Raw genomic sequence first — 24,857 nt, 5'->3', positions numbered from 1 at the left:
GCAGCTACCAACCAAGCCATAGTGATCAATGTAGGGAAGCAGCCGTTGAGGGCAATTTAGGCATCCCTCCCATGGCACCTTGATTCTCTGTCCCCTCATCACAGGACTCATAGTAAGCATAGACAGCATATGGGCAATTGAGCCTTGCCCAATGTCTATCTGCCCAGGCCTGGAGTGGCTTGGAAGCCGCTTCCCACTAAATGGCTGTCTCCCCAGAACCCACTTAGGCCTCCATGTGGCTCGTGGATATGCACATGTCCAGGCACAACCACCTTTGACCACATGTTCTGTATATGGTCATATTCTGCACTTGGGATTGGCTGTGTCCAGCAGTCCTATGGGGAAAGCAGCTGATGATGGGCAAATGAAGAAACAAAGGTCACTTCAGATGACAAAGCAACACTGAACAGTGCTGCTGGGTACCTGGGAGGAGAGCTATAAGGAATGTGTCCTGTGCTGGTATGGTCCTGGATAAAGGGGTTCTTGAAGAACATGGGAGCCTGTGGTGACAAGTCTATAAGACATGCTATAAGGAGAGATGCCCCAAGGCAGCAGAAGAAAAGTGTCAGGGCCTTTTTGGGTTTGATTATTAGGATCACAGGGGTTGGGGGGTGGGGCACAGAAGGTTGTGGGTAAGGAGAATCATAATATGGTACTGACCTGGAAATGGTTAGGGAATATCTGGTGCAGCCCTTCAAGTATACAAAAGATGGAGGTAAAAGGGCAGCACCGGATGCAGGAAGGGTTCTGGAAGCACTCCTGTTCTCCATATACTCCCCAGACATAGGAAGGCTAGACCCTGGATTGCTTGGTGGGCATGAACTTAAGCTAGATTTCCAGAGTCCAGTGGATTCTGGCCTTGTTCTATGCTGAGATCTGGCCATTCCACCAAGGCCCCCCATATGTTCCCTCCTCCAGAGCTGGACCCTATAGCTCTCAAACCCTGAGAGCTTATGGTCCCTGATCTTCAGGGCCCAGGTGACTGCACCTGGTTCCGAGCCTCCGGCACTAGCCCAGCCTATAATTCCAGAAGGACCTCAGATGGATCTGGCTTATGTCAATGTAACATGACAAGCATGCTAGGGGACATGCTAGCTCAAATGGTTATGTAACCGTGGCCCTCTTGCTCAGAGCAAAGCCAGGAGACCCCTGCCCTTGATTAGCCCCGCCCACCCCGCCCCACCAAAGACCTGTCTTTGCCTATGATCCTGGCGCCCTCTGGTGGCTAACGTTGGGTCCTAAGCTGCTGCCCAACCCCTATCCCCCTATCCCTAGGATTCATGGCAGGGAAAGTAATGAGCGTCAGATCATGTGGTTTCTGGGGGAAGGGCTCACAGAAACACTGTCAGGAGCTGTCAGGAGGGTCCTTCCTCCCCTGTTACCCACAACCACTTGGAAGCTGGGCTCAAAGATCTCTGTCTACAGGAAAAGAGATTGGGACTCGGAGTGTTGAAGGAGCATGGATCAATAGGAAAGCAGCCAGTGTTACAACCATGAAAAACATGGTCTATCCCACAAGCATCAGTCCTGAGCCTCAATTTAGAAGCAGTCCTCATGCAGTCCTCAAGGTACTGACCGCCTGACTGGTAAGTAGACAGCACTCAGCTCTCACACCATAGGAGTCCCCAGGAATGTGGCATACCACAGATCAGGGCAGACATCTCCAGACCTCCTGGGACCTCAGGGAGCAGTTTGCCTCCTTGCCTGTCCTCCTTGGGACAACTTGCTGGACATCCTTTCATGGATCACTTGGTTTTGAGGCAGCCCTTGTTTCCTCAACTAGGGAAACTGTGGCGTGGTGAGAAAAGAAGCAGAATTCCCACCTGACCTCTGACCTCATGTACTCAGGCTGCACTTATTGTCTTCATCAGGAGGAGCCTGTAGAGGGGAGGACAGGACCCATGCTTTATCTAACCCCTCTTAACAGTGGGTACAGCTTCCTGGCCAGCCTGGATGTGCTCTCAGACCAACAGCACCAATATGGCCCTTGGTGGCTAGGTGCCACCCTCTGTTCACTCATGCCCAGCTTTCTAAGACATCATTGGCTGCCAGGTGCCAGGTGTGGTATGTGGGGGGAGCGAGGGAGGAACACATCCTGAAGTAGGCGAGTGGCTCCAACATTCAGTGCCAGCAGCTACATGCCTGGAATCTGGAAGGAACAGGCAGGTAAGCTCACACCAGGGTCAGCTTGCATAGGGAGTGAGGTCAGAAAACTGCCCTGTCCTCTGCTGAGCAGGCAAGAAAGGCAGGTAGGAGCTATGGTCTAGCCACGTTCCTATCTCATGTTCTTCTTTCCTCAGCTGTATCAGGGATGGCATCAGGGGGACAGAAATGGGCAAGGGAAGAAGCTACCATTGTTTGAGAGGGTCTGGGTGGAGGGCAATCCAAACTGTGAGCCTCAGACTTGGAGATTACGTCTACCACAGCCCCTTGGAAAGTCAGCCCAAGCTCAGGGGCTGGAGGAGGGGTTTAGGGGTGGGGACCCAGCTCCTCAGAGTTGTATCTATGTTCTGCTCTTCTGCTCTGTCAGGAATGTCAGGTCTCCTCACCAGAGGATGAGGAGTGCCATGTAGTGACCTTAGCACTGTGATTTTACCCATATATCACTGTAAGCTGGTACAGAGAGTTTAGAGACAAATACGTTCAGGACCCCAGGGTCTGGGTGCCAGATCTGTCATGCTCTGGGATCTTGCCATGTTAGGGACTGAGAAGTACATTTAATTCAGGCTGTTTCTATGACTACCTCAGCCTCCAAGGACTCCATTGCCTTGGGATTAAGTATCTGGTTTTTGTCTTTCAAAGTTCTGGCATAGGATAATGATCAGCCATGTAGTTCAACCCCACCCCCAAAAAACACCAACAAAGGGGGGCATTTTAGACCCAGACACCTGCACATGCAAATCCTATTTGCATGCCTTCCCTCTTTGTGGCAACATTTGCCTGGCACTTGGTACCTGCCCAAATGCCCCTCCACCTCTGCCTGGTGGGGAGAGCAAGGCCTGGCAGTTCCTGGGTGTTGCACCCACCTTCCATGGCATCCAGGAGTCTGGACCATCCATCCAGTCTATACTAAAGCAAGGCAAGGTGATCTGGTCTGCAGGGTCTAATCCATTGTCCATGAGTGGGGGTGTATTGTTGAACCCCATCTTGAAAGGCACTCTCTAGGGCCTAGACCTTGGAAAAGAAACCTCCAGAGACTCAGGACTCCCAGAGGACTCCTGCCCCCCAGTCAAATGAGGCTGTCCATGACTTTCCCACTGGGAACTAAGGGGGAAGAAGAGTAGGAGGTCGCATCCCCAGTCCAAAGACTGAGGACAAACAGCATATGGCTTCCATAGTGCAAGTCAGAGTACACATACAGCTGGAGTTACCTCTCTTATTGCAGAGTACATGTCCAGATGTGACTGGGGACTCTATTTCCAATAGTGAGATTTACTGTTGGCAGCATGTTTATCGCATGGAAGACAGTAGCTTTGTTTGGAAACAGGGTCTTTGTAGAGGAGATGACAGGAAGGTGGGCGGGGGGCCCTGTCCCAGTGATGGGGTTGTTATAGGAAGAGGAGAGTACGGACATGTACAGGCACAAGTCCTTGACCACAGAGGCAGAGACTGGGCCCACATGGCTATAAACAAAGGGATACTTGGAGGCCCTCAGAATTGAAAGATGTCCTCAGATCCCTGAGAAAGGCACTATAGCCTATCCATTCTTGGATTTGGGGGTTTTGTCCCTAATATTTCAGGAGTGCGCCTCAGCTGGCCTGAGAGGCCTCCCTGCTTGTGGTCCTCATTCCAGCACACAGGGACATTCGTGTGACCCTAGCCAGATTCCTACAGGAAAACCATCAGCTGTTTATTCCTGTGGCTGGAGGACCTTATTCAAATCTTGCCCTTTACAGGCCCTGGGTGTGAACTCCTGGTGTGGGTAAGGTGAATTTACATCTCCCACAACTGGGGCAGGATGGGTTGCAGGGGACCCAAGGAACCAAGGAGCCGGGCTTGGCTACAGGAACCAGATACAAGGGAGGGGACTTGCCTGTGGCCACACAATGACCTATGGTGTCTACCTTCATATAAGGCCATACACTGGAAATCAGGGTGACATGACCCTCTTGGTCTGGAGGCCAAGGTGAAACCCAGGTGCCCTAGGTCTGCTTTCTGATGCAGTGATAAAACACCATGGCCAAAAGCAACTTGGAGAGAAAAGGGTTAATTTCCATTTGTACCACTCGGTCCATCATGAAGGGAGTCTGGGGCAGGAGCTCAAGGCAGGAATGTGGAGGCAGAAACATGGAGGCAGGAACGGAAGCAAAGTCTGCAAAGACACGCGGCTTACTAGCTTGCTCTTCATGGTTGATTTCCTTATAGCTCTCAGGACCACATGCCCAGGGGTGTTACTGCCTCAAATGGGCTGGATCTTCCCATATCCATTATTACTCAATGAAATGCCCCCCACAGACTTGTCTATAGGACATCTGATGTAGGCATTTTCTCAATTGAAGTTCCCTCCTCCCAAATGACCTTAGCTTATGTCAAGTTGACAGAAAAAACTAAGCAGTACACCAGGTAAGGGAAGCCACAAAAAACCAAAACCAAACCAAAACAACAACAAACTTACCATAGCACTTAGAGCAGACCCCAAGAAGCCCCGTGTCTTCCCAAGCCAGACAAGTTACAAAGAGGAGTCTTCCTACGTCTTCTGCCTCTGAGGGTCCTTCCTGCCCCACACCTGCCTCAGGTGAAGAGCATATCTTTCTCCACACAATGGTTTAGCATATCCCAGTCACACCTACAGCCACATGAAGTGGTGCTTTTGTGCTAAATGCAACAAGACTTAGTTTATACTGAGCTAAGTATGAGTGACTGTGGCTAATGAGGCCCCAAGGGACATGTTCTGCTGCAGCTGTGGTTACAATAACCTTTGTAGTCATAGAATAAATGACAACAGTAAGTCAAGGCATTTATCAAATATATTGGTGGGATGATAGCTTAGTGGGGAATCCCAGCTATAGACCTCAGATGCTGTCTGATGACATTTTTGACATTTGCGTTGGTAGAAACTTGAGGTTTGCTGAGAATACAGGCTAAAGGTTTTTGCCTGGAAGATGGACGTTAGGTCAGACAGTAGATGTGGGTAATAAATGGGGCTTGAAGACAGCCAGAGATAATTTATCTATGGATCTGTAACATTTCAACTTCCATAACTAGGACATTTTAGTCATTCATCTGCAGAACCTTCCTCAGAGGTAAACATCAGTTCACATCTGCAAAGGCTGAACTTCTGTAGAAGGTCATGTGCACAGGAGTTAGGGGTCAGATGTGTCTTTTGAGATACACTTTCTCACTATAACCATGCTGGCTACAATGGTATGTTGGGAGGACCTTGGCTCAACTCCTGTCCAGGTTAGCCACAAGAGGCAGAGAATAAGCCCCCTCATAACTTATACCACCCTATCTCTCTCCTTCAGCTCCCTTTGTGCACAGGTATCCTCCTGTAAAAAGTGCAGGTTCTGAAGTGCTATCACACAGGTACCCCAAAGCTGGGCACATGGGATAGCCATGCAGACCTGGGAAGCTGTATGTAAAGCACTGTCCCAAGTCAGACAGGATCTCTGCCTATAGTGGAGCCAAGGGAGGTCCTTCCAGTATGTTCTTCCTCCCTGGCTGGACACCTGCTTTCAGGAGCCAGGGCCTGATGAGGGCAGGGCCACAATGTGCTGTAGACATTTTTAGCATTCATCAAAGAAACACAGGGGATCAGTAGGGAACCTAGCTGCATACCACACAGGCTAGTCCACTCAAGTCACTGAAGTGAAGGGTGGGGCTGAGGGGCCCAGCCTGGCTGGGTGGGTGGGAGAGGACCTGAGCCCAGCCAGGGTGAGGGATGCTGCAGGCAGCCTCTTCGTCCTCTATTTACCAAGGTGGGAACTTGGAGGGAAGAGCCTGGTGGGGTCTTTCTCTCCCTGCTTCGTCCTGTTCTTCCCATTGCCCTCTTCACCTGCCATGCCCCATGGACTTCCCTTCCTCGATTTTTTTTTTCTGCCTTCTGTTCCTGCTTCCCCTTTCTAGCCTTCATCTCTGCTTCCCTTCCCTGGACTTCCAGTTCTACCTAGGTCTCTTCTCCACTGTCTTCCCAGCCCCCTTGCATCTGAGCTAGATCACCTGCCTTCTCACCAAACTACCCAGGCAAAAACCTGCGACTTTGTCTGAAGCAGTCTAGGGTGTGGCTCCTCCCATGAGTTGGGAAGTGAATCCCCTACTGTCTTTGGAGGTTTTCAGGAGACCCCCTGCAAAAGCTTCTGGAGAACGGTGACAAGTGTGTTGGAATCCAGATGCCCGGAGTTCCGTAAGTGTGGGAAACAGAGGCAGGTAGGTGGGTTTGCTGTGTCCCCCATCGCCACTGGAAAATGAGCCTGACTTTACAGCTACTGAAAGGGAGGTAGAACCCAGGTGAGGCCAGCAGATGAACAGCTGCCTCACATGCCAGCTGGGATGGGTCTTCCTTATGAAGAGGAGAAGAGGGCGGCTATTCCATCTTGTGGGTTCCATCATATGTTTCACAGAAAAGCCACCATGCAGACAGCCCAGAGCTCTTGCCCTGGCAGCCCCCCAGATACTGAGGATGGCTGGGAGCCAGTCCTGTGCAGGGGAGAGGTCAACTTTGGAGGGTCTGGGAAGAAGCGAGGCAAGGTAGGAACAATGCGTACCTGAGTGAAATCCACCATGCCTGGAATCCCCAAGTCTTACTTCCTCCTTAAAGCCCCATCCTGGGGCCTACTCACCCTGTGTCCATTCCTTATGAGCTGAGTGCAGAGACCCTGACCTTTTGATGGACAAAAGTCAAGAGTTGCTTCCTGCCCTAGTGATAATGGGAACCTTGAGGTTCAGGACTCCTGCCTTACTCTCCGCTCACGGGGGAAGGATATATTGCAATGGCCATACTACACAGAAGTCTTGCCCCAAGGAGGGAGGGTCTAAAGCCTGCCCTCCTGTGGCCTGCCTTGTTCCATAAGCCCAGCCTCCTCCCCCATGATCAGAATCCCACAACCCAGTGCCGTCTACCCCCTTACCACCCACCAGCCCCTTACCCTGCAGTTTGTGAAGGTGCCAAGCAGTGTGGCCCCCTCCATGCTCTTTGAACTCCTGCTCACTGAGTGGCACCTGCCAGCCCCGAACCTGGTGGTGTCCCTGGTGGGTGAGGAACGGCCTTTTGCTATGAAGTCCTGGCTTCGGGATGTCCTGCGCAAGGGACTGGTGAAAGCAGCTCAGAGCACAGGTAAGGAAGGCTCCCCCTGCCCTCAGTGTGTGAAGTCTGCTCACATCACTTTACGACCAAGACAATTCACCACAGACACACCCACTGGCCAAACTGATCTAGGCTAAGATTCTCTTCCCAGGTGATTCTGGGTTTTGTCAAGTTGATCATTAAAACTAAGTGGTACAGGGGTCAGAGATGCTCAACAGTCAGAGCGTGTGCTGCTCTCGCAGGAATCTGGGGTTCTGTTTCCAGCACCCATGTTAGGCATCTTGAAACCGCCTGTAATTCCAGCTCCAGGGAGATTCAACACCTCTGGTCTCCTCAGGCAGCTTCACTCTTATGCATATACTGACGTACACTTCCATAATTTCTACAAAAATTAAAACTAACTAACATAGTGAGATAACTCAATAGCTAAAGACCCGAGCCCAATCTCTAGCGCCCATATCAAAAGCTGAGCACGGAGGCATGTGCTTGTAGTCCCAAAGCTAGGGGAAAACAGACAAGTTCCCTGTAGCTTGTGCTACAGGCCTGCCAGACTTGTCCAACCAACGAGCTCCAGGTTCATCAGAGACCAACCTTTAGAGACAAGGTGAATGGCACCTCTTGCCGCCACATACACCTGTCCCCTGACACAGGTGTCCTGCATACATGAACATATATACCCAAAAAGGGGGGTGGGAATTTTGAATCTCTCTCATTGCAGAAGTGGAACAGTTTGCAGTCAGATATAGGTGGGAACTTTGTCATTCAGATGCTTGCCCAGAACAGGCTACAGGGCAGCATCTAGGACAAATCTTGGAAAAGGTCATGGTCTGCCATACACATATCCTCCCTGAACCTTACTATTCCCGTCAGCCTCACAGTGTTCCCCGTAGCTGGGCAGAGTGTTACACACTGCATTGCCAGTGCCCAGAACACATGGAATTTACTTGAGTTGTAGAATAGTCTGCATTGTAGAAACCTGTCTGGTGGAAAGAAGAAAAAAAGTATTTCCCACTACTTGATTCCCTGGTCAGCCAGCTGTGAGGACTCCAGGACCCTTCTCTTCTCCTCCCATAGGCGCCTGGATCCTGACCAGTGCCCTCCATGTGGGCCTGGCCCGCCATGTTGGACAAGCCGTACGTGATCACTCTCTGGCTAGCACGTCCACCAAGGTCCGTGTGGTGGCCATCGGAATGGCCTCTCTGGATCGAATCCTTCACCGTCAACTTCTAGATGGTGTCCAGGTTAGTGACAGGTTCATGGGACCATGGCTGATAGGGTTTAGTGAGCGTGGATGGGTAGAGGAAGCTATAGGCAGGTTGAAGAACCTGAAGGTATTGAGAGGTGGGAGACGACGAGGATGGGCTGCAGTGGGATTTCATGGGTTCCACAGGCCCAGCACTTCCCACCAGGTGGCAGCATCTCTCAGGAATAAGGGTGGCAACCTGCTGTACTCCCTATAGAAAGCCAGACTGATAACACTCTAGGCCCAGCCTGGCTGGATGGCTGTTCTCAAGTCCCAGAAAACCCTGGCCAGGTGGCTTCTGCTCTCTGGTATTCATACACATCCCCCACCCTGTGGACTGTGTAAGGCAGAACCAATGAGAAGCCCAGGAGGCCCCACTGAGGTAAAGTCTGGACCCCAGCCCAGAAGAGTCTAGAAGGTGGAGCTTACACAGCCCTGGCCCCAGCTGTTTCCATGGTTCACTCATTCCAGGGAGGCCCCCGGCCCAGCAGTTCAGCCTCCGTCTGCCTGAGGGGTGGGAACTCTGAGGCCTTGCTGAAGCCTCGCCCAGGGCCCCAGCATGGCGTACACAGCACAGCAAGGCCCAGCCCAAGCTGTTCCTGAGGTCTCTGCTACCCCATGTCTCCTTGGCACAGGAAGATACTCCCATCCACTACCCAGCAGATGAGGGCAGCATTCAGGGACCCCTCTGCCCCCTGGACAGCAATCTTTCTCACTTCATCCTTGTGGAGCCAGGCGCCCTTGGGAGTGGGAACGATGGATTGGCAGAGCTGCAGCTGAGCCTGGAGAAGCACATCTCTCAGCAGAGGACAGGTTATGGGGGTAAGGCTCACTCTAGCTGCCCTGAGCAGCATCCTGGGGATGTAGACGTGGAGATGTGGCACACACCAGCAAGAACTTCATAGAGAGTGGGAAAAGGCCTTCCAGGAAGGGGGTAGTGCTCCTGCATGCCTGAGCATACAAGGCCTGGGAAGAAGAGCCACTGGTGTGGGATGGGAGAGTGATACAGCTGGGCAGTATGGCCCTGGCTACACAGCCACCTCCTGGCCAGACCTCAGGGCAGTTGCCACTGTTTTCATTGGCACTGCTCTGGCTGCTAGTCTTCTCAGAGGTGCAGTCCCCTCCACTGCCACCAGGGGGCAGAACTGCCTGAGGGAATGGGTACATCTGTGGCTAACGAAGGGTGTGAAAGAGAGACTAGGAAAGTATTAAAGGACAAACAATATTTATAAGTTACTATATCATTGCTTAGAAAGTGTGTGAATACTATATTAACAAACAACCATATAATTTTTTAGTAAAGCCAATGCACTTTAACAGTGGAAGCAGATCTGTGTTTGAGACCACAAAGGCCTCCATAGAACCCCAGCAGATGGGGGCTGATCCCACCAGTTGGGCCACTGTGTCTTTTACAGTGCAGAGCAACTCTGTCCTATACTGGTAGAGTGACTACCTAGTCACAGTGTATCTGCCCGTGGGATGTGGCAGGTACAACCAGGCTTCATTTCTCTCAAGTTACTTTGGATTTAAAATGTCACATGCGGTGGCGCACGCCTTTAATCCCAGCACTCGGGAGGCAGAGGCAGGCAGATTTCTGAGTTCGAGGCCAGCCTGGTCTACAGAGTGAGTTCCAGGACAGCCAGAGCTACACAGAGAAACCCTGTCTCAAAAACAAAACAAAACAAAACAAAAAAATGTCACATGCCAGCTCTGGACAGCACAGATATAAGGGTGAAGTCTTGGGCCCATGGCTCAAGGATTTGATACACTGTCTGGGTTTAGCCTTGGGGGGCTGGGGATGGAGCTCGGTTAGTAGTGTGCTTGCCTTTTGTGCACAAAGCTCTAGGGCTTAATCCCCAGCATAGAATAAACCAGGCAGTATGGCACAGGCCTGTAATTCTAGCACTCTGGAGATAAAAGCAGCAGATCATCATCCTAAACTACATTTCAAAATCAAGACCAGACTGGGCTTTATCAGACCATGAGTTTAAGAAAAAAGAAGGAAGGAAGGAAGGAAGGAAGGAAGGAAGCAAGCAAGCAAGCAAGCAAGCAAGCAAGCAAGCAAGCTAACTTTGGACGGGCCAGGCCAGGGTGTGGAGAAACATGGTACCTGGGGATGTCTGAAGTTGGGGATGGTCCTGAGTTCTTACTTTCTGAGCATCAAATGTCTTCATGGCTGCTCTGCCCACAGGCACCAGCAGTATCCAGATACCTGTCCTCTGCCTGCTGGTTAATGGTGACCCCAGCACCCTAGAGGTAAGGGGGGTCCGGGAAACAAATGCCTGGCTGGAGCCCTGAAGGATGTGGTGGATTTGCAGGGCACCTTCAGGGTGGTGTGGAGCATTTATCTGGGTGTCACCTTCTCTGCCTCTTCAGAGGATTTCAAGGGCAGTGGAGCAGGCTGCCCCATGGCTGATCCTGGCAGGTTCTGGGGGCATTGCTGATATACTCGCTGCCCTGGTGAGCCAGCCTCATCTCCTGGTGCCACAGGTGGCTGAGAAGCAGTTCAGAGAGAAATTCCCCAGCGAGTGTTTCTCTTGGGAAGCCATTGTACACTGGACAGAGCTGGTGCGTGCTGCTGGGGCTGCTATAATCATCTTCTGCCTCTGTCCCTCTAGCCTCCCCTAGGTGGGGATGTTCTTCCTGAAAGTCCTGCAGACCTAGCCTGTGCCCTCTCTTCTTATATACCTCAGAATTATCCAGGTCCTTGTGTAGCAGAGAGACCAGACAGCTAGCCTGGTCAATCTGTGGGTGGTCCTGAAATAGGCTTGTGGGTTAGCAGGGACAAAGTGATCCATCTGAGGACCCTTCTAGGGCATATTTAGACCTCAAGCCTTCTTCCTGGTCTTAGCTACAGAACATTGCTGCACACCCCCACCTACTCACAGTGTACGACTTCGAGCAGGAGGGTTCTGAGGACCTGGATACCGTCATCCTCAAGGCACTTGTGAAAGGTGAGCCAAGTAGACCTGCCCTCAGAGGCAGCAGGACTTAGTAGTGTTCACAGTGGATACCTGTCAGCCCTTCCCAGGTAGGAAAGATGACGCACAAATTCATGAAGCCTTTCTGAAGTGTTCAGTTCGGTAGCTTATAACCTAGCCTCAGGGCATTGTAACCATCTCCAGTTCTGGAAATGTTCTATGACTGCCCACCTCCACGCACCTCCAATAGCCTTAGCAATAACGTCACCTTGTCCCCAGGTCCTAGTCCCCTGCTTTCTGTCTAAGAATGTGAGTGTTGGGGCCAATTTATATGAATGGAATCACAGTCTGTGTTATTTGTACCCACCTTCCTTCTTGAAGCACAATGCCTACAGACCTGTCCCCATGGCAGCCTGTGCCCAGCAGTCCTTCCTTCTTATGGCTGAGTTCTGATGTCTACTGTGTAGATGTTCCATGGGTCTGTCTACTCAGCCACTGATGGATATGTTGGATTACCACCCAGACTTATCCATGTAGCAGGGCAGACCTGGAGCAGGTGTGCACAGGCTGGAAGCTGGGAGAGGTAGTGCTGGGGAAGGGGACATACCTGAGGAATTGGCCACTCCAAGAGGGCCTGGGGCATCTGGGGCTGTGGCTCATTTGGTAGAATGTTTGAGTACCATATACAAAGCCCTGGGTTCAATGACAGCATCACGTACACCAGATGTGGTAGTTTCTACCTGGTAGACAGGAGCTCAAGCAAATTGGCTACATAACAAACTCGCAGTCAGCCCAGACTACAAAGGGGCAGCTCTGGATTCAGTCATTCCCCTTCCCAAGATAGTGAGGCCCAGGAAGACACGTACAGGACCACATGCGGTTTTCAGTGACTCACACTTCCATGGAGGCAAAAGCCTGCTACTCTTAACTCCGGGGCTTGTGGGTAACTGTGGCCTCCAGTGAAAGTGTCAGGCACCCCCATGGAAGACATGTGCTTGCATGAGAATGTACATCCCTGTCCTGCTCTTGGGCAAGAAGATGCTGGCCAGAGTGCTACATTCCTGAAAGCATGCTTCTGCCTCACCAGACCATGCCCAGGGGGGTTCTGGGGTGTTGTCCCCGAATGCTTGGTCCTATACCTCTTTCTGCTGTTCACAGGCAGCTGCCAACCCTATAAAGTCCTCCTAGAGTTCTAGTCCCTCCCCTCCAGCTCTGTAGGACTCACTCCCACCCACAGCCTGCAAGAGCCACAGCCAAGAAGCCCAAGACTACCTAGATGAGCTCAAGTTAGCAGTGGCCTGGGATCGCGTGGACATTGCCAAGAGTGAAATCTTCAATGGGGACGTGGAATGGAAGGTGCTCTCCCCACTCCCCTGGCCTGACTTGGGAACACCAGACAAGGGATAAACTGAAGTCTGAAGTAGTGGGATTTCAGGGGTGTCATCTGGGTCCATTCTGTCTCAGTGCCCTGGAGGGGGGTAGAGATGATGCTAGGGAACACTCAAAGTCCATACTGGGGGGGAGTCCTGACACTCTTAGTGTCAACTCACCAGACCTTTCCTATCCCTGGCACCTGAGGCCAGCATGCTCTGCTGACCCATGCCTGCCCCAGCTTCAGGGAACATGTTGGGGGTGCCCAGGGGAGGATGTTCATCCTTTCTTCCTCCCTCTTACTGTCCTGTTCTCCTCTACTGGGTGAATCCAGTCCTGTGACTTGGAAGAAGTGATGACAGATGCCTTAGTGAGCAACAAGCCTGACTTCGTACGCCTCTTTGTGGACAGCGGTGCTGACATGGCAGAGTTCTTGACCTATGGGCGGCTGCAGCAGCTTTACCACTCTGTGTCCCCCAAGAGCCTCCTCTTTGAACTGCTGCAGCGTAAGCATGAGGAGGGGCGGTTGACACTGGCTGGCCTGGGTGCCCAGCAGGCCCGGGAGCTGCCCATTGGTCTGCCTGCCTTCTCACTCCACGAGGTCTCCCGTGTACTCAAAGATTTCCTGCATGACGCCTGCCGTGGCTTCTACCAGGATGGGCGCAGGATGGAGGTGAGTAGAGCCAGGTTGGGCCAGGGTGTGCTGGATAGGCTGGATGTCAATGCCCTTTTCTGCAGGAGAGAGGGCCACCCAAGCGGCCTGCAGGCCAGAAATGGCTGCCAGACCTCAGTCGGAAGAGTGAAGACCCTTGGAGGGACCTGTTCCTCTGGGCTGTGCTGCAGAATCGTTATGAGATGGCCACATATTTCTGGGCCATGGTGAGCAGCCACCTCAGTCCACAGCTCCTTTGGACACCCCCAGAGGCAGACTGGGGAAGGTTGGGACACCTCCTAAAACCCTGTCTCTCCATCTTCCAGGGCCGGGAGGGTGTGGCTGCTGCTCTGGCTGCCTGCAAGATCATAAAGGAAATGTCCCACCTGGAGAAAGAGGCAGAGGTGGCCCGCACCATGCGTGAGGCCAAGTATGAGCAGCTGGCCCTGGGTGAGTCACAGGCAGAGGGCCTCTGCCTCTGGTCCCCTGCAGATATCTCTGATAGCCACGTGGCCCAGGGTAACCCCCATGGCCTCCTGCGTAGAGCAAAACACAAAGCATTTCCTCCTGGGGATGGAAATTGGCCAGGAAGTCCTGATCAGGAGGTGGAGGCCCTCACAATCCTGAGGGGAAGAGGAAGGGGAAGGGCCAGAGAAGGTCAGAGGTTGGGAAGGGCCCTGAGGTCAGTGGGACTCTCAGTGGCCTTGTAGCATGGGAGGCCTGGCTAAATCCTAGGAAGTAGATTCAGGGCATATACTGCAGAGGGCAGGGTGGGGTGATAGGGGTTCCCAGGGACCAGACATCAGCACTCCATCCCAGCAGCTGGTTCTGTGCACAGATCTTTTCTCAGAGTGCTACAGCAACAGTGAGGACCGTGCCTTTGCCCTCCTGGTGCGTAGGAACCACAGCTGGAGCAGGACCACTTGCCTGCACCTGGCCACTGAAGCTGATGCCAAGGCCTTCTTTGCCCATGATGGTGTGCAAGTAAGAGGCTGATCAGTTTAAGGATGGCCAGGGGGCAAAGAGGGTTGGCAGAGCCCAGGCTCCACACACAGGACACTGAGGTACCTTTGTTAATGTCTCGGCCTGAAGCTTTTAGCCCATGTCCAAGCTACTACATAGGGGAAGGACCAGGAGAGTGGCTGAATTTCAACTTCCTCCGTCAAGAATACTTTCCTGGCTTGGTTCTGGGCCCAGCAACACCTGTTCTCAGTTTGGTTGTCTATAACCCCAATCCATAAGAGATTGGGGGTGTGGCTCATTTACTAGTGTGCCCAACATGCTTGAAGACCTGGGTTCAATCCCCAGCACTCAATAATCCAGTAATGTGTAATGGCACAATGGCACATGTTAGCAATCTTATCACTACGGAAGTAGAAACAGAGGGCTCAGGAGTTCCAGGCCATCTTCAGTTGGTTATGTAGTTGATAGTGATAGTTATCCTAGGTTATAGGAGACTTCTCCAAAGAAAAAAAGAAGAGAAGGCAGGTGGGCTTCAAAACAAACACATCCTCCTATAAAGAGTCTGCCCTTCTGCCAGAGCAGGTGCTCCAGGAGGGGGCTTGAGAGGGGTGTGGGAAGGGTATATCAGGCACACAGCCCTTCGTGAGTGAAAGTATGGAGATAGGCAACCAGAACATGGGACTTTATTCTAGGCATTCCTGACCAAGATCTGGTGGGGAGACATGGCCACAGGCACACCCATCCTACGGCTTCTGGGTGCCTTCACCTGCCCAGCCCTCATCTACACAAACCTCATCTCCTTCAGGTAGGTTGATGTAGGCAGCAGCAGGTGCCAGTCTCATTGTTCTCATGTCTGATTGGCTATGTGAGCCCCTCTCCCTCTCCCCCCGCCCCCCCGCCGCTTCTCTGTTGGTCCAGTATTTTCTTTGGTCTATGTGCTTGGAATATTCTTCTGTGTTGCAGTGAGGATGCCCCGCAGAGGATGAACCTGGAAGACTTGCAGGAGACAGACAGCTTGGATATGGAAAAAAGCTTCCTATGCAGCCAGGGTGGCCAGTAAGGGGGTGACAGGGGGTAAAGGGGACAAAGTGGGGGCAGGAAGGATGCAAAGAGTGGGAAAGGAAGGAGCTAAAAAACAGAAAGATAGAGTGGGCCTGGAAAGATAGAGGGCAGAAAATATGGAGGAAACTGTGAGCTAGAAGGGACAGAGCAGGGCTAAGAAGGTAGGGGAGGGTGGGGGTTAAGAAGAATGGAGAATGCAGGGGAAGGATGGAGAGAGAGTAAGGACTACCACTAGGCAGTGGCCAGCTGCCAGACACATGGTAGACAGAGTCAGGCTCCCATGGGGTACTGTGGTTTAGTACATCTTCACCATGGTGACCTTTGTACTCACACAGATTGGAGAAGCTAACAGAGGCACCAAGGACTCCAGGCAATCTAGGCCCACAAGCTGCCTTCCTGCTCACACGATGGAGGAAGTTCTGGGGCGCTCCCGTGACTGTGTTCCTGGGGAATGTGGTCATGTACTTCGCATTCCTCTTCCTGTTCACCTATGTCCTGCTGGTGGATTTCAGGCCACCACCCCAGGGGCCATCTGGATCTGAGGTTACCCTCTATTTCTGGGTGTTCACACTGGTGCTGGAGGAAATCCGACAGGTTAGTGGCCAGCATGGCCTGTTCCTGGGCTCTGCAACTCAGGCTATGTTATATGTGCCTCAAGTAGGACCTGCTATGGGGGAGCAAGGACTTTTTAATCTATAGAACAAGACCACTGTGTGGCCTTTCTGTCAACTCACTCTACTGAGTCCTAGTCCTGGTCACAGAGTGAGCCCCAGTCCCAGATCCAGACTAAGCCCCAATCTTAATCAGATTAAGCCTAGTCACAGACTGAGTCTTAGTCATCAGTTTGACCCTGATCCTGGTCACAAACGGAGCTCCAGTCCTAGAGCCAGCCTGAGCTGACTTCAGCTCCATCCTGAGTCCTGATCTCTGCTCCAGATTGATCATAGTCATGATTCCCTAGTCAGAGTCTGAACCCTGACCTGAGTCATTGGCTAAGTCCAGACACTCCATGTAAACTGACCCTGAATTTTAGTCACAAACAGTCCTGACCCTAAGTTTAGGTTGACCTCATTTTTTTTTTTTTTTTTTTTTTTTTTTTTTGTCCCCAGACTTATCCCTGAAATCTCTTCCATTGATACCTCTACTTCTAGCCATACAGTGGGTGCTCGTCATCAACTGACTCTGATTAACTTGGAAACTGAACTCTGAGTCATGCAGATTCCACCCTGGTCTCAGCAAGAGAGATCTGGTACTGCAATTAGGTTTTCTCCCTCGGTTAGGGCTTCTTCACAAACGAGGACACACACTTGGTGAAGAAGTTCACTCTGTACGTGGAAGACAACTGGAACAAGTGTGACATGGTGGCCATCTTCCTGTTCATTGTTGGTGTCACCTGTAGGTCTGTAGTCTCAGGTGGGCTGGTGGGCAGGCTCTAAGGGACCTCCTTAGCCCTCTGAAACCTTACCTAGTGTGGTCCTGGAACCTGGTTTTTGGCCAGTTGACTAACATACTTTGTGTCTTGGGGAAAACCTCTTGCCCTCCATGGGCACCAGTAGCCTTATCCAGCCTTGGTCTCTCTCCAGAATGGTGCCCTCGGTGTTTGAGGCCGGCCGGACTGTTCTGGCCATTGACTTCATGGTGTTCACACTTCGGCTCATCCACATCTTTGCTATTCACAAGCAGTTGGGTCCTAAGATCATCATTGTAGAACGGATGGTGGGTCCTTGGGTCCCTGACCCTTGAGGGGGGTGAGGTACTGGGAACCCCTCCCTGGATAGATAGGGAACCTAGATTCAGTGGATGGTGACCTTAAACCTTTCAGAGGGGGGGTGACTCCCCTGGGATCCCAGCCCTAGATAGCTGCAGAGCCCAAAGGAACACGAACTCATAGAAGGGAAGGGCCCTGAGATATGACTTTAGATGGGGATGAGGTACCAACTGTGTCCACTTAGAGGGGTGACCCTTATAACTCCAGCTTTTGGTAGATATCAGCCCATGGGACCCTAACCCTGGGTGAGAAGAGCTCCCCAGAACCTTAGGGTTAGGGGTGAGCCCTCTCGAACCTTGACCTTGGGTGGTGGTGAGCCCTGTGGTATCCCAATCCTGGGACCATCCACCCTGAATGGGGGTTAAGTATTGAAACCCCAACCAAGTTAATGGTAAGAACCCTAACATCTCAGGCCTGGGAGGGGATGACTTCCCTGGGACTCTAACCCTAGGTTGAGGTGAAACCCTGGAACTCCAACCCTAGGTGAGGGTAAGCTGAACTCCACCCTGGGGTAGAGTGAGCCTCTCTGTGACCCCCGAGGGCAAGTTCCTACCCAGGCCATCCATGTCTTGTGACCCTTCCCCTGCAGATGAAGGATGTCTTCTTCTTCCTCTTCTTCCTGAGTGTGTGGCTCGTGGCCTATGGTGTGACCACTCAGGCCCTGCTGCACCCCCATGATGGCCGCCTGGAGTGGATTTTCCGCCGTGTGCTCTACAGGCCTTACCTGCAGATATTTGGGCAAATCCCTCTGGATGAAATTGATGGTTTGTGCTGAGCCAGGAAGGGTGTGCTAATGGGCTGGTGGTCTTTAGGATAGGTACTCTTCCATTGGGACTTCTGGGTCACCAGGTCCCTGGCAGAAAATGGATGAGACAATGATATACTAAGTCTAGACCACAGGTCTTGCATACCTTCTAGGCTGAGATCCAGAGTAGGATAAGACACAGCCAGCCATGGAGTGCCCAACCTTTCCCTGGCTGGGAAGTAGACCATAGAGATCCTGAATATGCAAGGCTGGCTTTCTTCTTGGGGAGGTCAAGTGATGTAATGAGCCTCAACTTGTATGTGTTGTCTGTTGGTGTCAGTGGTATGAGGCTTGTCTGTAATCATGAGTGTTCCCTCAAGCTAGGCCCTACATCTAGTTAGGGCTGATGCAGATTCTAGGGACTTCATGACAAGTGGATGCAGCTCTGTACTTACTGCAGGGGTCTTGTGGTTAGTGGAGGAAGAAAAGCCCTGGAGCTAGAATGGGGACCTAGGAGGACCTAAGGTGGCTAAGATTGGGCAAACATACGGATTCAGCTCATTAGGCCAGAAAGAGGCCTAGAGAATGCGGGATTAGGACAGAGGCTCCATATTTCACTACTGGATATGTGCAGGCTTAGCAATAGGGTGCAGATTCAGGCATTGAGGGAGGTGTCAGTGTCTGGCTAGTGTCAAGGGACTTAGTGTTATCTAACCACGAGGCCATGCAGTTTAGATGGTCAATAGAAGCTTGACCCCAGCCATCCTGGGGGAGCCCATTAATGAGGCCAGGTCAGCAATTACAACACTTGATGAATATTTGTCAACAGATGACAGTGAGATTGGAGCAAGCCCAGGCCTCCAGGGATAGAAAGGCTGGAAATTAACTTCTAATTGGGGTGTTCCCAAGCCATACTCTGGACTATTTCCTTCTCCCCACCACACTGCCTTTGTGGTGTTTGCCCAACATGAGCCATCACTTTTCTAGGCCATTAGCTTAAACAGACATTGCCTGTTTATCCCTTCCCCAGAGCCATATGGCCTCACGGCCCCAGTCCCTGGGGCCAGGAAGAGGAAGGTGAATACCCCAGCCAGGGCATCTCTGGGGTCTCAGTTCCATAGTAACTACAATTCTGGTTTCTTCTTCACAGGTATTGAGGAACAAGCTCAGGCCACTTGGCAGCTTAGCAGGGTAGCAGGGTGGTCTTTAGTCTAGGCACAGAGGCCACTCCAGGGTCAGCAGAATCACTATAGAGGTAGCAGGCAGAGTGAGCCATAAAGCAGCCTTGCCAGTCCCTACACACTGTGTCGACTATACTGGGAGTGGACTGGTATTCTCTAACATGCCTGTGCTCAGAGGGAAACTGAGGCCTGAGCAGTTCTGGCCTAGTCTGCACGGTATAGAGACCTGGGAAGTCCTCACTTCTCCTCCACATCACATACTTCCTCCTTTTCCCACCAGTCTCTGGGCTTCAGGGCCAAATTTGTGTTCAACCAGGCCAAGCAGGTCTTCCCAGACCTCAGGAAGGATTTATGGCTTTTCAAAGGAGAGCTTGGCCACCCTTCTGGGGCACCTAGGGAAGGGACAAGAGTTGAAAAAACAGAAACTGGAACAGATTCATAGGCTGGGGAATGGAGTGACTGCTAAGGCAGTCTTGGAGGGGGCAAGACAGGATCTGGCACTCTCAGATGACTGAATGCACCCCTCCATACAACAGAACACTCCACAACTCACATGGCTTGACTGGTCATAATAACTCACTGGGTAAACAAGGCAGGGATTTGTCCCAGAAAGAGAGACAAGGTCAGAAGAATATCAGTACATACAGGTAGACCTTGAAAGTCAAATATCCCAAAATTGTACCCCAAGGCAGAGCTAGAAGAACAGAAGCAATAACTCACTGAAGTGTACAGGTGGTGCACCTGCATGCACGCATGCATATATGCCCACACCTACTTACACAGACAGTTATGCACCAGCACACAGCATGAAGACAGGGGATAGAACCAGGAGGAGGGATGGCAACTTCAGCCTATGCTGCCCCGCAGGCTTGGCCAGGATGGGGCCCTGCAAGGGAGAAGCATAAATAAAAGGAATGGCATTTATAAGGGGCTAGCATTTCGACTCAGAGTCCTTGGGGGTGGGGGGGAATGCCCAGGGCTTTGGATACTCCCATTATGGGCAGAGATACCTCGAAAGCTGCAGGTTCACATCCATCTAGGATCCCTGAGTGGGAAAGGCATGGGCAGGAGGCCTTTCTGGGGTAGATGGAGGAGTTGTTTCATGCAATGACAGACAGGGAAGGGTTCCATGACTCTTGTTCTCACTTCCTCACATGGACTGGGCTTGCCTCCATGGAATCCCAGCGGAGGGGGCAGACGATGAACAGTCCACCTGTTGATTTGGTGCAACTAGGGCTGGCTTCTCACAGTGGGACTTTTGGTGCTTAAATTAGCTAGCTCCATGTGAACCAGGCCCCTGGCCACCTACCCAGTACCTGCACCCTGTTGGCCTCAGCTTGGAACCACACTCCCAGTCTGAAGGTGTCTGTTTGCCTTGCAGAGGCCCGTGTGAACTGTTCTCTTCACCCTCTGCTGCTGGAAAGCTCAGCTTCCTGCCCTAATCTCTATGCCAACTGGCTGGTCATCCTCCTGCTGGTTACCTTCCTGCTCGTCACTAATGTGCTACTTATGAACCTTCTGATCGCTATGTTCAGGTACCCTCCTGCCTCCACTTCTGGCCACCTGCCCTCACTAATTCATGCTCCCTCTTAGTAGGACTGGTTTCAGGGTGCTGACAGAGACAGGATCCATGTCATAGTATTTTGCTGCTGTGTCCACTGGGCTGGACCTGCAGCAGAAAGCCAACACTCCAGGTATGGACACGCTATGCGCCCACCCCTGCTGTCTGTCCTGTTCAGAAGGAGGGTGACTCAGAGGGTTGGGGACTCAGAGCTGTGTTAACAACCCACTGAGTAAGCTGCACTGCAGTCTACCTGAGACTGTGTCTGAGGTGTGCTGGACCCCCATCCTAGCCTCCTTTCTGTTGCTTTGATAAAACTGACTGAAAGCAACTTAGGAGAAGAAAGGGCTTATTTCATCTTACAATCCCAGATCACAGTCCGTCACCAAGGGAAGTCAGGGCAAGAGCTCAAAGCAGGAACCACAGAGGAGTGCTGTTTGCTAGCTCCTCAGACTCATGTTTAGAGACTTCTTACACAGCTCAAGACCTCTTGCACAGGGAATGGTGCAGCCCACGGTGGGCTGGGCCCTCCTACATCAATCAAATCCCCCCCAGACACGCCCACAGGTCAGTGGATCTTGACAGTCCCTCTATTTGGTTCCCTTCTCAGATGACTGTAGGCTGTTCCAGGTTGATAGTTAAAGCTAACTCTGTTGGCCTCTGTCTTTCTGAAAGGGCTCCCAGCACAGCCTCCCTATCCACTGGATGCAATAGGGGATGCCATATAAGGAGTGGGAGGTGAAGAGCTGAGATGAAGGATGGAAAATGGGATGGGAGGTAGATGTTGGGTTGAGGTAGGGTGCTTTCATAACAGGAACATCAGCTTATAAGGCAAGGGCTTGACTATGTGCCCTGTAGCTACACATTTCAGGTGGTGCAAGGCAATGCAGACATGTTCTGGAAGTTTCAACGCTACCACCTCATCGTTGAATACCACGGACGACCAGCTCTGGCCCCGCCCTTCATCCTGCTCAGCCACCTGAGCTTGGTGCTCAAGCAGGTCTTCAGGAAGGAAGCCCAGCACAAACGGCAACACCTGGGTGAGGCCCCAGGCTGGATGTCAATGCTCCCAAGGGTCCCAACTGACAGAGGAGATCACAGAAGGGGCTGAGGTTTCTTCTCTAGGCCCTGTCCAGGTTAATCAAAATTCCAGGTACAGACTAGACAGCCACAAGGTCAGCCTGTCTCCTTGCAGCCTGAAATTCCTGTATGGGGCTTATTTCTGTCATCTACCTTGTGCCCTGCCTGATGTCATCTGCCCTTGGTCTCCCTTGCACCAGCCTGGGCCTGGGCTCTCCCTAGGGACCCACATAGCTCTCCAAAGCTTGCTGCTGTTTCCCACATTGCCAGAGAGAGACTTGCCTGACCCTTTGGACCAGAAGATCATTACCTGGGAAACTGTTCAAAAGGAGAACTTCCTGAGTACCATGGAGAAACGGAGGAGGGACAGCGAGGGGGAGGTGCTGAGGAAAACGGCACACAGGTGGGGCCGCCTGTGGGACAGCAAGCATATGAGGCTCAGGCTAGCAGGTGCCATCATTCCTGTTCATGAGCTGCCCAGAGATGTAGAAAGAGCCCTGCTAGGAGGCAGGTGAAATCAGATGCAGCAGGGCTGGGCTGACCTTGATCAGCTGGGTGTTATGAGGGGCAGTAAGTCTGAGAGGGGCTCCCCATTGTGAACATGTGAAGGTGGGGGCATATCTAGCCTTTTCAGTAATGGGTGGGGTTTTCTGAACTGCCTTAAGGCTGGCTGAGTCCATCTAGTGCCAGTAACAGGACCTCTGAGCTTGGGAAACATGGCTGGGTCATAAGACCCAGCTCTCTTGCTCTAGGAGGAAGGTGTGTATGTGTGGGGGTTGAGAGCATAAGCCCATAATTAGGCATCTTCTGCAATGGGACCCTTCCTCCTCCCTCAAGTCTGAAGATCCACCCCCAGGTGGTGCTAGGTGGTGGAGGGGCTGTCCCCAAACGCTTATAGGGATGACCTGTTGTTTATCCTGTTGCTTGGTGGTCTATTCTTGCCTCACTCCAAGAAGGACACTCAATCTCTTGGAGGGTTCAGAAGTGCTCCATATCCATAGACAGGGCCCAGATATCTTTATCCCAAGATAAAGATTGGAAGAACAGTAGAGCAAGAGGCAACAGCCTACGAAGTCCCTGCTGCCCCAACTCAGAAAAAGCAGTTAGGACACCCAGGCTCCCCCTTGTGGAGTGCCGTGGAAGTGTTACAACTGTGGCTGGCCCTGCTTTCCACAGAGTGGACTTGATTGCCAAATACATCGGGGGGCTGAGAGAGCAAGAAAAGAGGATCAAGTGTCTGGAATCACAGGCAAGCTAGCATCCCACTGTCCATATTTCTTCCTGGGGTGGTGACATTCTTCTGGTTCCGTGGGAATTACCACAGTCCTGTACCAGCATCCTGGTGGGTAGCATTAGGGCCTGGACAGAGTGGAAGGATTATGGGCAGGACAGATAAGACCTCAGGGCAGAGGCATTTCTTAGCCTATGCCTGTCCCTGCCCCAACTCACTTTAGAGACCCATTGTGCTTCTAGAGCTGGTCCAACAAAACCTAGGTTCAGCATCACATCCGGTCACCATCCCTTATCATGCACTATGGGGGACCTGGTCCAGAGTGTGTAGTCCCAGGGCAGCAGTAGCCCTGGCAGGTGGACAACCCCTGCCCCAAAGTAACCCCTCAACCCCCAGCATCCCCCAGGTGCTGAAGTCCCAGTACCTCCCTTGGCTCTCTCCAGGCCAACTACTGTATGCTCCTCTTGTCCTCCATGACTGATACACTGGCTCCAGGAGGCACCTACTCAAGTAAGTGTTGGTTCAGGCCATGGGAATGAGATGGGTATGGGCTCCTCCCTTCAGCCACCAGATTAGGGCAAAAGCCAAGCTTCGGGCTGCATATCAGGTCCTGCCTTCTCCACCTGTGCTAGGGGTTCCTGGTACCCTTGGCAGGCCACTGTTCCTGAGGCATACAGGTGCCCAGGGCACAGCAGGTTTCCCAAGGCTCTGCCTAGCACTGGCCTTGCTAGCCTAATCATTTTCCATGTCCTGGCTCTTGCCTCACTCCTGCCCTGCCCCAGCTGGGGCTCTCCAGCTGAGGGTCCTTTCCTTCTTTCTTGCTTCCAGGCTCTCAGAACTGTGGTCGCAGGAGTCAGCCAGCCTCTGCTAGAGACAGGGAGTACCTAGAGGCTGGCTTGCCACCCTCAGACACCTGAAATGGAGAAACCACTTGCCCTAGAGCCCCAGACCTGGCCAAGTTGAGCTTTTGGGTCACATCAACCTTCCCCTACTCCCAGCATCCTGGAGAAATGGTCTTCAAGACCTTGCTCTAGACCACTTCTTGGACATCCTTTCTATGAAAATGAAACTCATGTCTTTGGCATCTATCTGGGAGCCCCAGAGGTATTCTCTCCAGCAGGGGAAGCTTTTTCATGTCCTACCTAAAGCTTTCACCAGCTTGGACTGGACAGCTGGAATCGGCCAAGTCCCACACAGGAGGACACCATCTGCCTGGATGGGGCTACTTAGGTCTAGCCTCTGTCTTACCCTGAGTTCCTAAGAAGCCAACCTCTTAAACACTAGAGGTTTCCTTCTTGTCCTCTAACCCATTCCTCAACAGCCAACCAGCTTCTAGAGGGCAAGACTTGGATCTACTGTAATCAACTCCCATTTTTCAGCCCCCACGGCATTATTTGTGTGATCATTCTGGTATGTACCCCAAGACACTGCTCAAGGGTACCCAATGCTATTTTAATTTCTATAAAGCCTGCAGATCTCACCACAACTCAACTAAACTGGACCACAGGGGTGGCTAAACCAACATTTCAAACATCTGGGGAACATGGAGGGTTATCTGACCCAATGAATGGCATCTCCATTCCTTCCATTGTTCCTCAAACTAAATGACCACCCAGGTCCTTTTTAGGGGAACTCAGAGAATGGGGACTACAGAGGCTGGGGCAGACCTGATGCTTAGCAGGCCAGGCTAGCTAACCTGGTCCAAGTCCATGGCTTCCACATGAAATACTCATGCATCCTTGCTGTATCCTCCTCCTCATGACCTAGCATCAGCTGTGTCTTAGACAGAGGTCACAAGTCATAGAGACATATACCTGGACACCAACCATATGCTGG

The 24,857-nt window shown here is 52.0% G+C and overlaps 1 protein-coding gene across 5 annotated transcripts; it reads left to right on the top strand.

Annotated features, from left to right (window-relative positions):
- The first annotated feature begins 2,085 nt into the window (after positions 1-2,085).
- Trpm5 (transient receptor potential cation channel subfamily M member 5) lies at positions 2,086-24,501 on the top strand. Of its 5 annotated transcripts, none has more exons than XM_076913877.1 (26): positions 2,086-2,166; positions 6,269-6,343; positions 6,561-6,687; positions 7,093-7,273; positions 8,318-8,484; positions 9,122-9,308; positions 10,678-10,742; positions 10,863-11,054; positions 11,338-11,440; positions 12,645-12,763; positions 13,113-13,451; positions 13,517-13,657; positions 13,757-13,880; positions 14,269-14,414; positions 15,086-15,198; positions 15,357-15,449; positions 15,791-16,049; positions 16,736-16,854; positions 17,039-17,171; positions 17,813-17,987; positions 20,531-20,684; positions 21,569-21,750; positions 22,061-22,193; positions 22,967-23,039; positions 23,465-23,531; positions 23,850-24,501. In XM_076913877.1, the coding sequence occupies exons 2-26, from the start codon at positions 6,330-6,332 to the stop codon at positions 23,936-23,938; spliced, it is 3,495 nt and encodes a 1,164-aa protein (XP_076769992.1). In that variant the 5' UTR covers positions 2,086-2,166; positions 6,269-6,329; the 3' UTR covers positions 23,939-24,501. The 5 variants fall into 5 exon arrangements, with proteins under 5 accessions (XP_076769992.1, XP_076769993.1, XP_076770004.1 ...); XM_076913878.1 differs by having other exon boundaries at positions 2,130-2,166; positions 6,269-6,366; XM_076913889.1 differs by having other exon boundaries at positions 2,133-2,166; positions 6,277-6,343; positions 10,977-11,054.
- The last annotated feature ends 356 nt before the right edge of the window (positions 24,502-24,857 follow it).

This window comes from Arvicanthis niloticus, chromosome 1, assembly GCF_011762505.2.
Source record: "Arvicanthis niloticus isolate mArvNil1 chromosome 1, mArvNil1.pat.X, whole genome shotgun sequence".
Taxonomy (NCBI): domain Eukaryota; kingdom Metazoa; phylum Chordata; class Mammalia; order Rodentia; family Muridae; genus Arvicanthis; species Arvicanthis niloticus.
Note: the sequence above shows the minus strand (reverse complement) of the source record. Positions and strands in the feature narration are given on the sequence as shown.